The sequence below is a fragment of the Geospiza fortis genome, unplaced genomic scaffold (assembly GCF_000277835.1).
Source record: "Geospiza fortis unplaced genomic scaffold, GeoFor_1.0 scaffold53, whole genome shotgun sequence".
NCBI lineage: Eukaryota > Metazoa > Chordata > Aves > Passeriformes > Thraupidae > Geospiza > Geospiza fortis.
This window is the reverse complement of record NW_005054305.1, coordinates 4,315,497-4,328,043: the sequence shown is the minus strand read 5'-3', so window position 1 is coordinate 4,328,043 and position 12,547 is coordinate 4,315,497. Positions and strand designations below refer to the sequence as shown.

General features: G+C 40.1%; 1 protein-coding gene across 2 annotated transcripts in view; it reads left to right on the top strand.

Moving 5' to 3' along the window:
* CDH2 (cadherin 2) overlaps positions 1-12,547 on the top strand; it is a 103,963-nt gene that overhangs the window by 70,895 nt on the left and 20,521 nt on the right. The window contains exons 6-12 of one of the 2 annotated variants that reach the window (XM_031066519.1): positions 871-1,043; positions 5,929-6,066; positions 6,428-6,613; positions 8,521-8,646; positions 9,454-9,584; positions 10,882-11,024; positions 12,214-12,447. In XM_031066519.1, coding sequence (XP_030922379.1) covers positions 871-1,043; positions 5,929-6,066; positions 6,428-6,613; positions 8,521-8,646; positions 9,454-9,584; positions 10,882-11,024; positions 12,214-12,447 — 1,131 coding nt within the window. Of the gene's footprint in view, positions 1-870; positions 1,044-5,928; positions 6,067-6,427; positions 6,614-8,520; positions 8,647-9,327; positions 9,585-10,881; positions 11,025-12,213; positions 12,448-12,547 lie in introns of both variants that reach the window. The other variant, XM_014312005.2, reaches the window with a different exon arrangement.

Below are 12,547 nucleotides of genomic sequence, written 5' to 3'. Positions count from 1 at the left end.
TTTAGCATGCTGGGATTCATTTCCAAAAGGCAAAATTGTTATGTGCATGAACTAAAGCCAGGGGAGGCTTTTAAGTATACGACTTCTGGTTTATGGTTTCAAAATCCTAATTATAACATCACAGTTCTTACATTTATTTTTATGATGGACATTGATGTTCATTTAGTTGACAGGTCAGGGTATAAGAGACTTCTGAAATGTCACTAGATACAGTTCTAGTTCTGATTCCCAGAGGCTTTGCAAATACTGGGATTTGAAATCAGTGTCATTTGAATTCTTGAGAAAACCTAAGTGTTGTTCAGATCTCATTAAAATTCTAATCAGCTCAGACTAAAGTTTGCACTATGGCTGAAACCACTTCCTTAATTTGTCAGAAGTGCAAAATGAAAGGTTAGCACCAGAAATGTTTTCTAACTTTGCAGTGTTTACTTGGCATTTGAGATCTATCTCAAAGACTTTTGAAAGAGTATTATTTATATTGATTTTCTGTCACTATCAGTATGTCCACCGATTCTGAACAATAAGTATATTTCCTTTGGCCCAATTAATAACATAAGTATCTAAACATAAGATGTTCTTTTGTTACAGAAATGTTATTTGTGGCAGAACTGTAGAGTTTCATTGTTTATGTAGCTTCTTCAGTTATGAGCAAATCTAGTCTTCTATAAACATAGAGTATTTTTATCTCCTCTTATGTATTTTAATTACTCTGTTGGTGAGTCTTGATTTTAGCCAGTTTGTTTTAAGTAAAGAAAGACTGTGCAGATTTTACCAAAAGAAATATGTGCTTTGACCACTGCTTGGAAAGTGATCTTGTATAATCTGAGTATAAACTGTTTATATAACATCAATTATTTATCCTGCTGCTAGGGACCTACGTGATGACTGTTACTGCCATCGATGCTGATGATCCCAACGCCCAGAATGGGATGCTGAGATACAGAATCTTGTCCCAGGCCCCGAGCAGCCCCTCTCCAAACATGTTTACAATCAACAACGAAACTGGTGACATTATCACTGTAGCAGCTGGGCTTGACAGAGAGGTAAGGCAGGTCTTAATCTCCTGGGCTGGGTTGCACTTAATATTGTAAAGATTATGGCTCGGGGTGGTGGGTGGGTGAGAGGGCGAGTGAGGAGCTGGACATGAGCTGACAATGTGCGCCTGCAGGCAGTCATATCCAGGGCTGCATCAGAAAGAGCATGGCCAGCAGGTCAGTGGAGGTAATCTCCTCTCTTCTGCTCGTCTGAGACTCCACCTGGAGTGCTGCATCCAAATGTGGGGTTCTCAGCACAGGAAATAAGTGAGCCTGCCTGGAGCAAGTCCAGAGGAGGGATGTGAAGATCATCAGTAGGTCGGAGCACCTCTCCTATGAAGATAGGCTGAGAGACCTAGGGCTGTTTAGCCTGGAGAAGAGAAGGCTCTGGGGAGACCTTTTTGCTGCCTTCCAGTACCCAAATGGGGCCTAGAGGAGAGCCTGGAGAGGGGTTTTTAATAAGGGCATATAGAGATAGGACGAGGGGAGATGACTATAAACTGAAAGCAGGTGCATTTAGGTCAGATAAAAGGAAGAAATTATTTACTGTGAGGGTGGTAAGATGAAGGAACAAGTTTCCCAGAGAAGTTGTATATGCCCCATCCCTGGAAGTGTTCAAGGCCATGTTGGATGGCGTTCTGAGCAACCTGGTGTAGCTGGAGGTGTCCCTACCCAGGGCTGGGTGTCTGCAGCTAGATGATCTTTAAGGTCACTTCTAGTCCATACAATTTCATGACTCTGTGATATATTTCTCCCCCTCCTCAGTCTTAGCTTACTCCCTTTTTTCACCCTGTTGACCCCAGTTGTTTTCCTAGTCCCAGAGTTCAAAAACTCAGAGGAGAGATAATTATGTTATGGATGAAAATTGGACTTGAGTGTTCCATACATGTAGTTACTCTTGGCTCTCTGGGGTCATGGAAGGGATCTTCTCTGATAAGCTTGTTTGCTCTTAAGAAACAGATACATCTAACAGATAAACACTAAAGCAGAGCAATGCAAGAATAATAATAATAGCAAGAAGAAATAATCTGTCAGTAATTCACTGCTATGTGCTGAGCAAGGTGCATCCTGTCTAGACAGTTCTTCACTGTGCCCACCACTGGAGAAGGAGCGTGCCAGATCCTCTGCTCTGATTCACCCATCTGTGAGGTTGGCAATAAAAATATTTCCCTCCCAACTCCAAATCTGTCACACTAACTGTGCTTTTGAACCACTTGAAAACTTCACAAGAGATATGCATTATTTTATAAACAAGCTGTAAAATCCTAACAAACCTCTTTTGAATACATCTTGTTTCAACTTCTGTATTACTAGTCTCATTTTAGCTCATTAAATCCAAAGTACTGGATTTGCTGTTCATCTTTTAACTGCTTGTTTATAGTTATTTAAAATGGAGAATAAAAATGCTTTCTGAAGTTCTGTGTTTGCTATTAATATTCTGATGCATTTCAGTTTGAAAGGGGCAATCAGAAGATTTGAAAAGCTAAACAGACTGTTAGATATTGCAATTAATTTTTGAGGTTTTATTAACATTCATTCTATTTAAGTTGGTTTTGAAGAGAAGGGATTTGAGCAAAGGAAAACCCTGAACTTTACAGTATTGCCCTATTAAATTAAAAGAATGATGGGCAGCTTTGCCCTTGTTTTTAAAATCCCCTGGTCATCTTTGACAGATGAACTTTCAGAAGGACATAGCGATAATTCTTGAGGTTTTATCGCTTGGTGGCTAGCTATACTGGAGGGATTTAACTCGGAAGAAACCAGCTGCCTGTGGAGCTTAGACCCTCACATTAACAGTTGGAAAAGCCTTGTCATTCACCATCAGTTTTCCTGATGGATCACTCTGCTGACACCCAGATGGGTATATATAAACATTTCTTGAACATGTTGGATATTAATGATTAACGTTAAATCATTCAAATATTAAATTAGACTAATATGAAATAAAATGGTTTCCTTCCCAAGCTTTGCTTCCTCCATTTCCTGAGTCATTTTGTGGAAGTCAATTAAATTAAAATGACTGAGAGTCTAGGGAGCCAAAGCTGAGTCGTCTTCTGACAGTGAGCTGGGGAGTGCCTTGTTGTCCATGTACCCCAGATGGTCTGCCCACTTCTGCCTTTCCACTCTTTTCTATAAGTCATGTCTCTCCTGATAAAGCTCTAATTAAAGTCATAAAATGCTAGGCAGAATTTTAAATTCTTAAATAATGTGACACATTTTTTCTGGGAGCATAAGTGTTGTAGGCATTAAAAAAAAAAAAGTGGTTCCTCTGATAGCATTCCTCATCTGCTGGTATTTTAGATTAACATGCACAATGCATTATCTATGCTAACATGCACAGGAGGAGATTTGCTTAGGTAAGGAAACTCAGCTTAAGGCAGAAGAAATCTTTCATTTGTTATCTCAAAAGATGCTGTTTCATGAGATCCAGCTGCTCTTATTTCTTCCGTTATTGCTGTGGAATTCACTTCAGCATTAAAACATCTGCCTTACTGCTGGAGGTGCTGGAAGAAGTCAGGCAGGGTACTTAAATTTACACACTGACATTCCTGCCTCACGTGAGGTTAATTCAGTGAAGTGCTCTTTTATTTGGCCTGTGTTGAAGTGGAAAGATGTGAACTGATGAGGTCTGCGTTCTTTCTTGAAGCTGCCAGTTTGCTTTTAGATGTGTTGCTGCTAAGTCTCTGTGCTGGCTGCTGACACATGCTCCACAGCTCATTCTGGCTGCTTCTCAAACCACAGTAAAAAGAGACCACCTCCCCCAATTTCCCCATGCCTGGAAAGTTGTGTGCTTGTTGATTTCTGAAATTTCACTCCCAGCAGTTGATCTGCTTTATGCGAGTGCTGGGAAGAGGGAAAAAAAAAACAAGGAACGAAGCAAAAACACTGATTTGCTGTCTTTTGGGGCACTTTCTGGGGAAGTTTTTAGTGTGCTGGTTCTGTTGGAATTAAGTAAGATGGCAGTAAGGAAGCTGAGTCTCTGTGTAATAATAATGGAGTTTTCCTTAATGAAATTTGCTTCTTGGGATCAATGTATTAAGACCCAGATGAATCAGAAGAACCTGCTGTTTCAATAACATAGAATCATATGGCAGTGAGATTTGCTTCAATACTGCTTTAGATTTTATTGCTTCACAGTAAGTAAAGTATGATTTTTTCCTGGATGAAAGTGGTAAAAGCATTTCTTTGATTCCCTCATGACTGCTACTCTTATTGGTGTCATGAAGGAAACATTTAAGATGTTTAAAGCCTATTGAAGGTCAGTTTGCAAGTATATTTTCCAAGCCAGAATTCATGTACATCTATGTATATATATTTATGCATTATTAAACACGTAGACATTTCTGTAGATTTAATACTAGTCTTGCATTTTTAAAGAATTGTGGGGTGCATATGTAGCAATACATATTTGGGGTGTCTTGTAAGAGTTTCTGTGTGAAAGAGAGCATGAGCATAAATCGTTGTCTTCAGTGGGAGATAAAGATCCATAGAGCTTATTTTTAAAACTTTCTGTTCCATGACTCATTGTTGCTGCTTGGAAATGTGCAAACCGTTAAACCTCTCATATCTGTCTTACTGTCTGGCCAAAGTTTAAAAGAAAGCTAAATACTACCCATGGAATTATCCTTGCTTATTTTTTGTATCAATACCTGTAATTCCTGTTTGTAAATGATGTAATTCTAGGGGTTTCCTGCTTAGGGTCAGGAGTTAGACTCTCTGATCCTGATGGGTCCGTTCCAACTCAGCATGTTTCATGATTCTATAAACCGTTTCCATGAGGAGTAATCTGTCATACACCCCACTCTTTAGACAGTGGAAGAAAATAGTGTACCAAGTGGGAAAAAAACCCCAAAACATAAAGATAGGCTCTTTTTGAATTATTTTTATTTTGCCAAAAGGTTTTTGCCAGTGTTAGGAAACCATTTGTGAAAGTGCTGTTTCAAAGTAATAGCAGCTCCTTATGTTTGTGTCCGTTCTTTTGGGAAGAACTGAATGGTAACACTTCTCTGCAAGGAAGGATGATGAACTGGAAAAATGAAGGAGCATGCGCAATATTTGAGAGCAAAGAGTTAAAATAAACTTTTCAGCAATTCTACACAGAAAACATCTTTATGATGGCTTTTTTTTTTAATAGAACCTTGTCGATGTTGTTTTAAGCAGCTCACCAGGCTGAGGTCAGGTCTCTGCCAGGCATTTCAGGTGCTTAGGGACCCTGGCCCCAGTCCAGCTGTGAGGGGGGAGCAAGTGCCTAGCTCAAGAGCCGTTAGCAGCAGTGGGGGGAGAGGGGGCCCATGGCTGCCATACTCGGCCAGGGTGTTTAACATTTATGGAAATAGCCCGTTTGGTGCTTCCCTCCCCCTTTCTCCAGTGCCCTTACTCGTCTGTGTTGGCCCCGACATCATTGGTTTCCATAGAGATCACAAGAAGTTGCAGCAGCAGTTTTATACTCAGGCTTGGCTGAAACAAAACCTTGGCACTTGTGGCCGTTTGGCCAACAAACCTACCTTGGCTCAGTGCTCTCAAATGCTTTTGAGGACTTTCCCTGTTTTAGTATAAAATGCACTCTGGCTCTCTTTTCCCCGTTTGAAAAGCATTGTTAAACCTGTGATCATGCATTAACTGTCTAAAGTGGTTTGATTTATTAGAGTAGGAAGTAGTCAACCTGTCCTTACCTTGATGGTCTTTGAAGAAAGTCAAGCAGTAGTTGAGTATAAGCAACCTGCTGCTGTATTCCTGTGGCACAAACGTTACTCCTGTCATTTTGGGTGATGCTAATGAGAATAAACAGTGTGATAGGCTCCATTGCTTAGCAGAGTGCAATTTTTGGGAACACCCGCTGTCCTATGGTAATGTTAGTTTTGTCTAAAACTTATGTTGTCATTTTGTGTTTTAGAAAGTACAACAATATACATTAATAATTCAAGCTACGGACATGGAAGGAAACCCAACATATGGTCTTTCAAACACAGCAACTGCTGTCATCGCTGTGACAGATGTCAATGACAATCCTCCAGAGTTCACTGCCATGACTGTAAGTACAGGATAGGAGTTACTGAAGGATGTGCATATTTATAACCCTTCTCTGTTTCTCTCATTATATTCAGAGACAGTAAATATTTATTACTTATTAAATACCATACTGGCAGGCAGAATCAAAATATGTGCAGAATATATATCCCTTACATGCTGTGTTCTGCTTTTGACCAAAAGGCAAAAGTTGACAAGGGAATCGAGCCGTTGGTTCTCTGGGTGGCCTCAGGTAAACTTCATTAGATAAATTATCAGAGCTGCAGTGAAGAGAGATGGGCTGCCCCGCTTTGATGAATGTTCAGTTTGGTGTGGCCCTTGCATGCTCCCCCAGATGAGGTGAAGTGTTTCCGTGGTTTCTGCAGTTCTACGGGGAAGTGCCGGAGAACAGGGTGGATGTGATCGTGGCGAATCTGACAGTGACAGATAAGGACCAGCCTCACACGCCGGCCTGGAACGCCATGTACCGCATGACCGGGGGGGACCCCACCGGCCGCTTCACCATCCTCACCGACCCCAACAGCAACGACGGGCTGGTCACTGTCGTAAAGGTAAGGTGTGCCTGCCTTTCAGAGAGTTCAGCAGAGATGGAAGAAGTGGGAGAACACCAAAATGTGGGAAATGTGAATTCCTGAGGCCAGCATGAATCTGGAATGAAATGGATGCTCCCTTTCTTGTGGAATCGAATCTGTCTCTTCGAATGTTACCTTGCTAATGCTATCAATAGTATTCCGCCTGCTCAGTTTTAAAAATCAGGCTAGGCTATTAGAAATTGCAAATCTTGAATCTTTATTTGCTAAAAGTTAAAAATTACTCTGTGGAAAAGTGTCTGCTTAGTATTTTTTGCTAGTCTAAACAACTTCCTACCTCCTCAATTAGTAGTCATGCGTGTCGTCTGCACATTTTATGTCAAGATGTTCCATTAAGGAAGAGATACAGGCAGTCAAAGCACAATCAGAGAGGAAAAAATAATAGGTGGGAGGGTACTTCTACAAGAGACATTTAAAGACTGGCTATTTTTAAAACCTCATTTAAATACCTTTTATGGAATAACCTGTCTATCTTCATTCTCTAGCCAACACAACTCTGTGTTGAGGGATGACTTATTTCAAGTGATAATAACAATGTGATTCTATAATTAAACCTGCCAGGCAGTAGCCCCCTTTCCTCATGACCCACTGATAAATGTCTCATCTCTGAGTTGGCCTACTCTGGTTTTGGCTGATCCGTTTCAAAGTCAAATGTGCGATGCCAGTAATACCATTTGGAAATTTAAAATACCACTTTTCCTTTTCTCTCTTTTTTTGTTTGTTTGTTTTCTTTCATTTCATTTTGTTTCATTTTATTTAATTTCATTTTGTTTGATTTTAATCCTCCCAGTCTGTAGGTGACAAAAAGATACAGCCTACATGCAGCATTAATAGTAATTCACAGTGGGTTTTTTTAAGAACTGTCTCTGGTTTATAACTGCTCTTCCCCAGAGGTACCAATTGTTGCATTGCAGTCTTCCAGGAAGAATTATGTGAGTGTCTGTGCTTTTTAGCACTACTTTAAGTGCCCAGACACGGGAAGAGTTGGAAACCTGCCTACAGTTTTTATTGGCAGTGCAATGAGTTGATCTGTCAACCTGTAATGAAGATTAGATTGTCTCTCGTCACTTACTTCATACTGTCACATGCCAACTGCCCCAGTAAGGTACAGGGTTTTCTTCCAATCTGGGATCTGTGTGAGTAGTACAGTGCATAGTACAAAGGGAAATCCTGTCTCCAGGAATGCCTCAACCCTGTGCAGCATGACAGTGGAACTCTAGATTCACACTGTTTTTACTTCTTCTTAAGTTGGAATTCTGGCTCAGTGAGGAACTCTCCAAATGGAAGGTTATCTTCACTGGGAAGGTGGAAGCTATAGGTGTATCAGAAACCAAGTTGAGTGGGATTACCAAGAGTCTTTCTAGTGGGATGTTGAGAACATGAGAATCTCTGATCTATGGGAATAGCTATAGTCATGAACTTCTTTGAAGGAAACTTCCATCCTTCTAACAGAAAGAGGCAGCTTTCCGTCCCCAGGAGAGATCATCAGGAGGCACATGTGAGTGCCTGGCACAAAGCTAGGAGCTTCTTCATCATTTTGTGATTAAACTATTCATTTCCTCATTTGTCTCTAATGGCAGTACCAGAGTAGGTTAAATCCCAGAATGATTTCTAAAGGTTTCTAGCTCTTCTGACTTCAAAACTGCTGCTGCTGCTGTGTGCAGAACTGAAACTGCCACATGCTGCTAAGCAAAACCCCAGCGCATGGGCTTGTGTTGAAGCGATACCATGCTCTCTTCAAACTCCATGCTCATTTTTCAGAAAAGTATAAGTAATCTTGAAAAATGTGCTTCAAATTTAAAATGTTATTGTGTGTCCATTGCTACTGTGAGTGAACATTAACACTTCCTGCTCTTTGCTCTTCCCAGCCTATTGACTTCGAGACCAACAGGATGTTTGTACTTACCGTAGCTGCAGAAAATCAAGTGCCTTTGGCTAAGGGGATTCAGCATCCTCCTCAGTCAACAGCAACCGTGTCCATTACGGTCATTGATGTGAATGAGAGGAATGCCTCAACCCTGTGCAGCATGACAGTGGAACTCTAGATTCACACTGTTTTTACTTCTTCTTAAGTTGGAATTCTGGCTCAGTGAGGAACTCTCCAAATGGAAGGTTATCTTCACTGGGAAGGTGGAAGCCAAGTTGAGTGGGATTACCAAGAGTCTTTCTAGTGGGATGTTGAGAACATGAGAATCTCTGATCTATGGGAATAGCTATAGTCATGAACTTCTTTGAAGGAAACTTCCATCCTTCTAACAGAAAGAGGCAGCTTTCCGTCCCCAGGAGAGATCATCAGGAGGCACATGTGAGTGCCTGGCACAAAGCTAGGAGCTTCTTCATCATTTTGTGATTAAACTATTCATTTCCTCATTTGTCTCTAATGGCAGTACCAGAGTAGGTTAAATCCCAGAATGATTTCTAAAGGTTTCTAGCTCTTCTGACTTCAAAACTGCTGCTGCTGCTGTGTGCAGAACTGAAACTGCCACATGCTGCTAAGCAAAACCCCAGCGCATGGGCTTGTGTTGAAGCGATACCATGCTCTCTTCAAACTCCATGCTCATTTTTCAGAAAAGTATAAGTAATCTTGAAAAATGTGCTTCAAATTTAAAATGTTATTGTGTGTCCATTGCTACTGTGAGTGAACATTAACACTTCCTGCTCTTTGCTCTTCCCAGCCTATTGACTTCGAGACCAACAGGATGTTTGTACTTACCGTAGCTGCAGAAAATCAAGTGCCTTTGGCTAAGGGGATTCAGCATCCTCCTCAGTCAACAGCAACCGTGTCCATTACGGTCATTGATGTGAATGAGGCCCCATATTTTGCTCCAAACCCCAAGCTCGTGCGTCAGGAAGAAGGGCTGATGGCTGGGAGCATGTTGACAACTTTTACTGCTCAGGACCCGGATCGTTACATGCAGCAAACCTCCATAAGGTCTATATGAGCACTTTGCAATGTCTGTGTTATGGAATGGGTGGGGAGCAAAGAAGTGACTTGTGAAATGACTGCATTTACTGTAGCGCACAGCTATCCCAACACATCCTGTGGGTTTTGTGCAGCTCTCTCCAAAGGGATTTTTTGGCTGTAGAGAAGGTAAACTGACCAGGTGTTTAAACTGGGTCATTTTCTCATCCTAAGTCCCATTCCATCAAGACTGAATTCAGTTATGCATCTGTGGTAAAGTATATGTTCTATCCCAACAAATTTAGTCAGAGCAGACACATGCTTCTGTGAATTAAGATCATTTGCAATTAAAATTCAGCAGTAATTTTCACATGGCAACGAAATCGGATTGTTGATGAAATCTTAAGGGTTTTCTTTTCATTTTTTCTCCAGTAATGCAAAGTGGTGGTGTGGTCTGTCTGTGAATTCTTGTACGGACAGCTATGATCATAATTTGATCATAATTTTTCTTATGTCTAAAACTTTTCTACACGAGCATGCCTCATGTAAGACATGGTCGTTATTTGCAAAGCTAAGTCTCTGACTGACCATGGGTCAGGACTCACCTTATCCAGCTTTTTTTTTTTTAGCTCATGTAGAAGAAACTCCAGGACTTCTATTCTGTCTTTCCTTCCAAAATCAAGATGATTGCAATTTTATATTATCTTGATTTTTGGTTAGCTGTTTGTAATACTTTTGCTCGTTTCTGGACGTAACTATCGTAGAAATGACAGTCAGAGAGAAAATTTACCAGATTAGAAGAATGGTTTTGAAAGACACTTCTTTTTCAAGTTAAGATGAGAAACATGCAGTAAAACCAGGGCCTCTGAAAAAGAAATGATACTGAAGTGCTAGAATAATGTGAGTTAGTACAACTAACACTATCCGTTTTTACCTCTCTCCTGCTCTTAGCACTCTGACAATATGAAAATTAGTATGAATAGCTCTGTAGGTGTAGAAAAACCAAGGAGGATCCTGACTGAGTATTTTAATTGAGTCTGAGTATTAATGTTATATAGTTTATGGTAATTTTATGATTTCCTCCAGTTACATGATAACTTACAGGGCAAGGCACTTGAAGAATCGAAATGCAGGACTGATTTTAATATGTATTTCCAATAAATTTACTGACAGGGCTTGATAAATAGAAATTGATATTATGGAAAATAAAATACTATCTTCAAATTCCAAAAATATGTTCAGAATACAAATTAAAATACTAATACTGTCTTTGTTGTCAATGTTTATGTTGGTAGATAAATAACATAACTTATGATTAAATACACAGGTACTCAAAACTTTCAGACCCTGCAAACTGGCTGAAAATTGACCCTGTTAATGGACAAATAACTACTACAGCTGTTTTGGACAGAGAGTCAATATATGTGCAAAACAATATGTATAATGCAACATTTCTTGCTTCTGATAATGGTATGTATCAATATTGTGGTTTTTTTTCAAAAAGCTTTTCATCTTTGTGATTGAATGGCATTCAGTTTTACTGGGGCAGAAAACAGGATATGCTTAGAATATGTCCCGTTGGAAATCTGTATTACTATAAGACTATAATTTCCCAGCTACTTGGGAAATGGCTGAAGAATAATTCTCTGAATTTATAGAAAAGCACTGTCTTGGTTACATTAGTTGAGTTGACAGCAAATTGAAAAAGCCCTGCATGGGAGTGTGGTAGGTTGAGTGAATGCACAGCATGAGTGGGCTTTATGGGGAGTAATGTGTCATTGGAGGGGCTTTGTATTTTCCCACATTCAGGCTGCAGCAGTGCAGAGGGAAAAGTATCTTTTGGTTGTCAGTTTGTTAATGACAATTAACACTGCTCAGAAATTAGTCCTTTGATTTCAGCTGGAGGGCTGTACTGTTCATAACTGATAGCAGAAAGATGGACAGGCACGGTCAGGGACATTTTCACATTATGAGGGAAAACTGAAACACTGGAGTTATTTGCCTTGGAAAGAAGACATGGTAAAAATTTCTGAACTGGAAGCTATATCAGCTGTTTCTATACTTTGGCTCTGTTCTGGAGAAAAGATATAAATGGAACTGGAAGATTATGGGAAGTGGAATGAGAACCATTGCTAGTTATACTGAAAAATTCAGTGCCAAATGGTCGCATCAGTGTGTGATTCCAGCTAGAATTATGGAAGCATCACACATTTGATATGGATGGCAGGAATGTCCAGAAATAGCATGATGATACTCACTATTAGAAAGAATTTAAATAGCGCAGTTATGGTAAAGGGTGATCTTAAGCCTTCAAAGTTAGGAAATAATTTTTCCAGAGGAAAAACCATCCCAATTTTGCACCTTCTTTGAAGCCTTTGATGTGGCCCATCTCTGGAGATTAACTGGCCATCTGGTCAGTGAAGTGGGTGAGTCCATGATCTATGGATGTGCAGTTATTTGCTGAATTTTGCTGAGTAGGGCCATTTTTCTGAGTGCAGACTAAGTAAGAATTATTGTGTTAGCAGGGCCAGTGACAGTGTTAGATTGGTTTTGTAAAAGAAACCAAAAACTGAAGTAAACATGTAAGTGTGTTGGTACAGCTTCGTTTAAATAACTTTGCAACTGGAAACAGGCTGAATGCTATTTTGTTTTCTTTTAGGAATACCCCCAATGAGTGGAACTGGCACACTTCAGATACACCTGCTGGACATCAATGATAATGCCCCCCAAGTGCATCCAAAAGAAGCCACAACTTGTGAAACACTGCAGCCTAATGCTATTAACATCACTGCTGTAGACCCTGACATAGATCCAAATGCAGGCCCGTTTGCCTTTGAGCTGCCTGACACACCTGCTAGTATTAAGAGGAATTGGACCATTGTTCGAATTAGTGGTAATTAACATTATGGAAATCTTCACAGTTTTAAAGAAACTTCTGCAAATATCTTCTCTTTGGTATTATTTCACAATGTACATGAGTTTGGTTGATATGA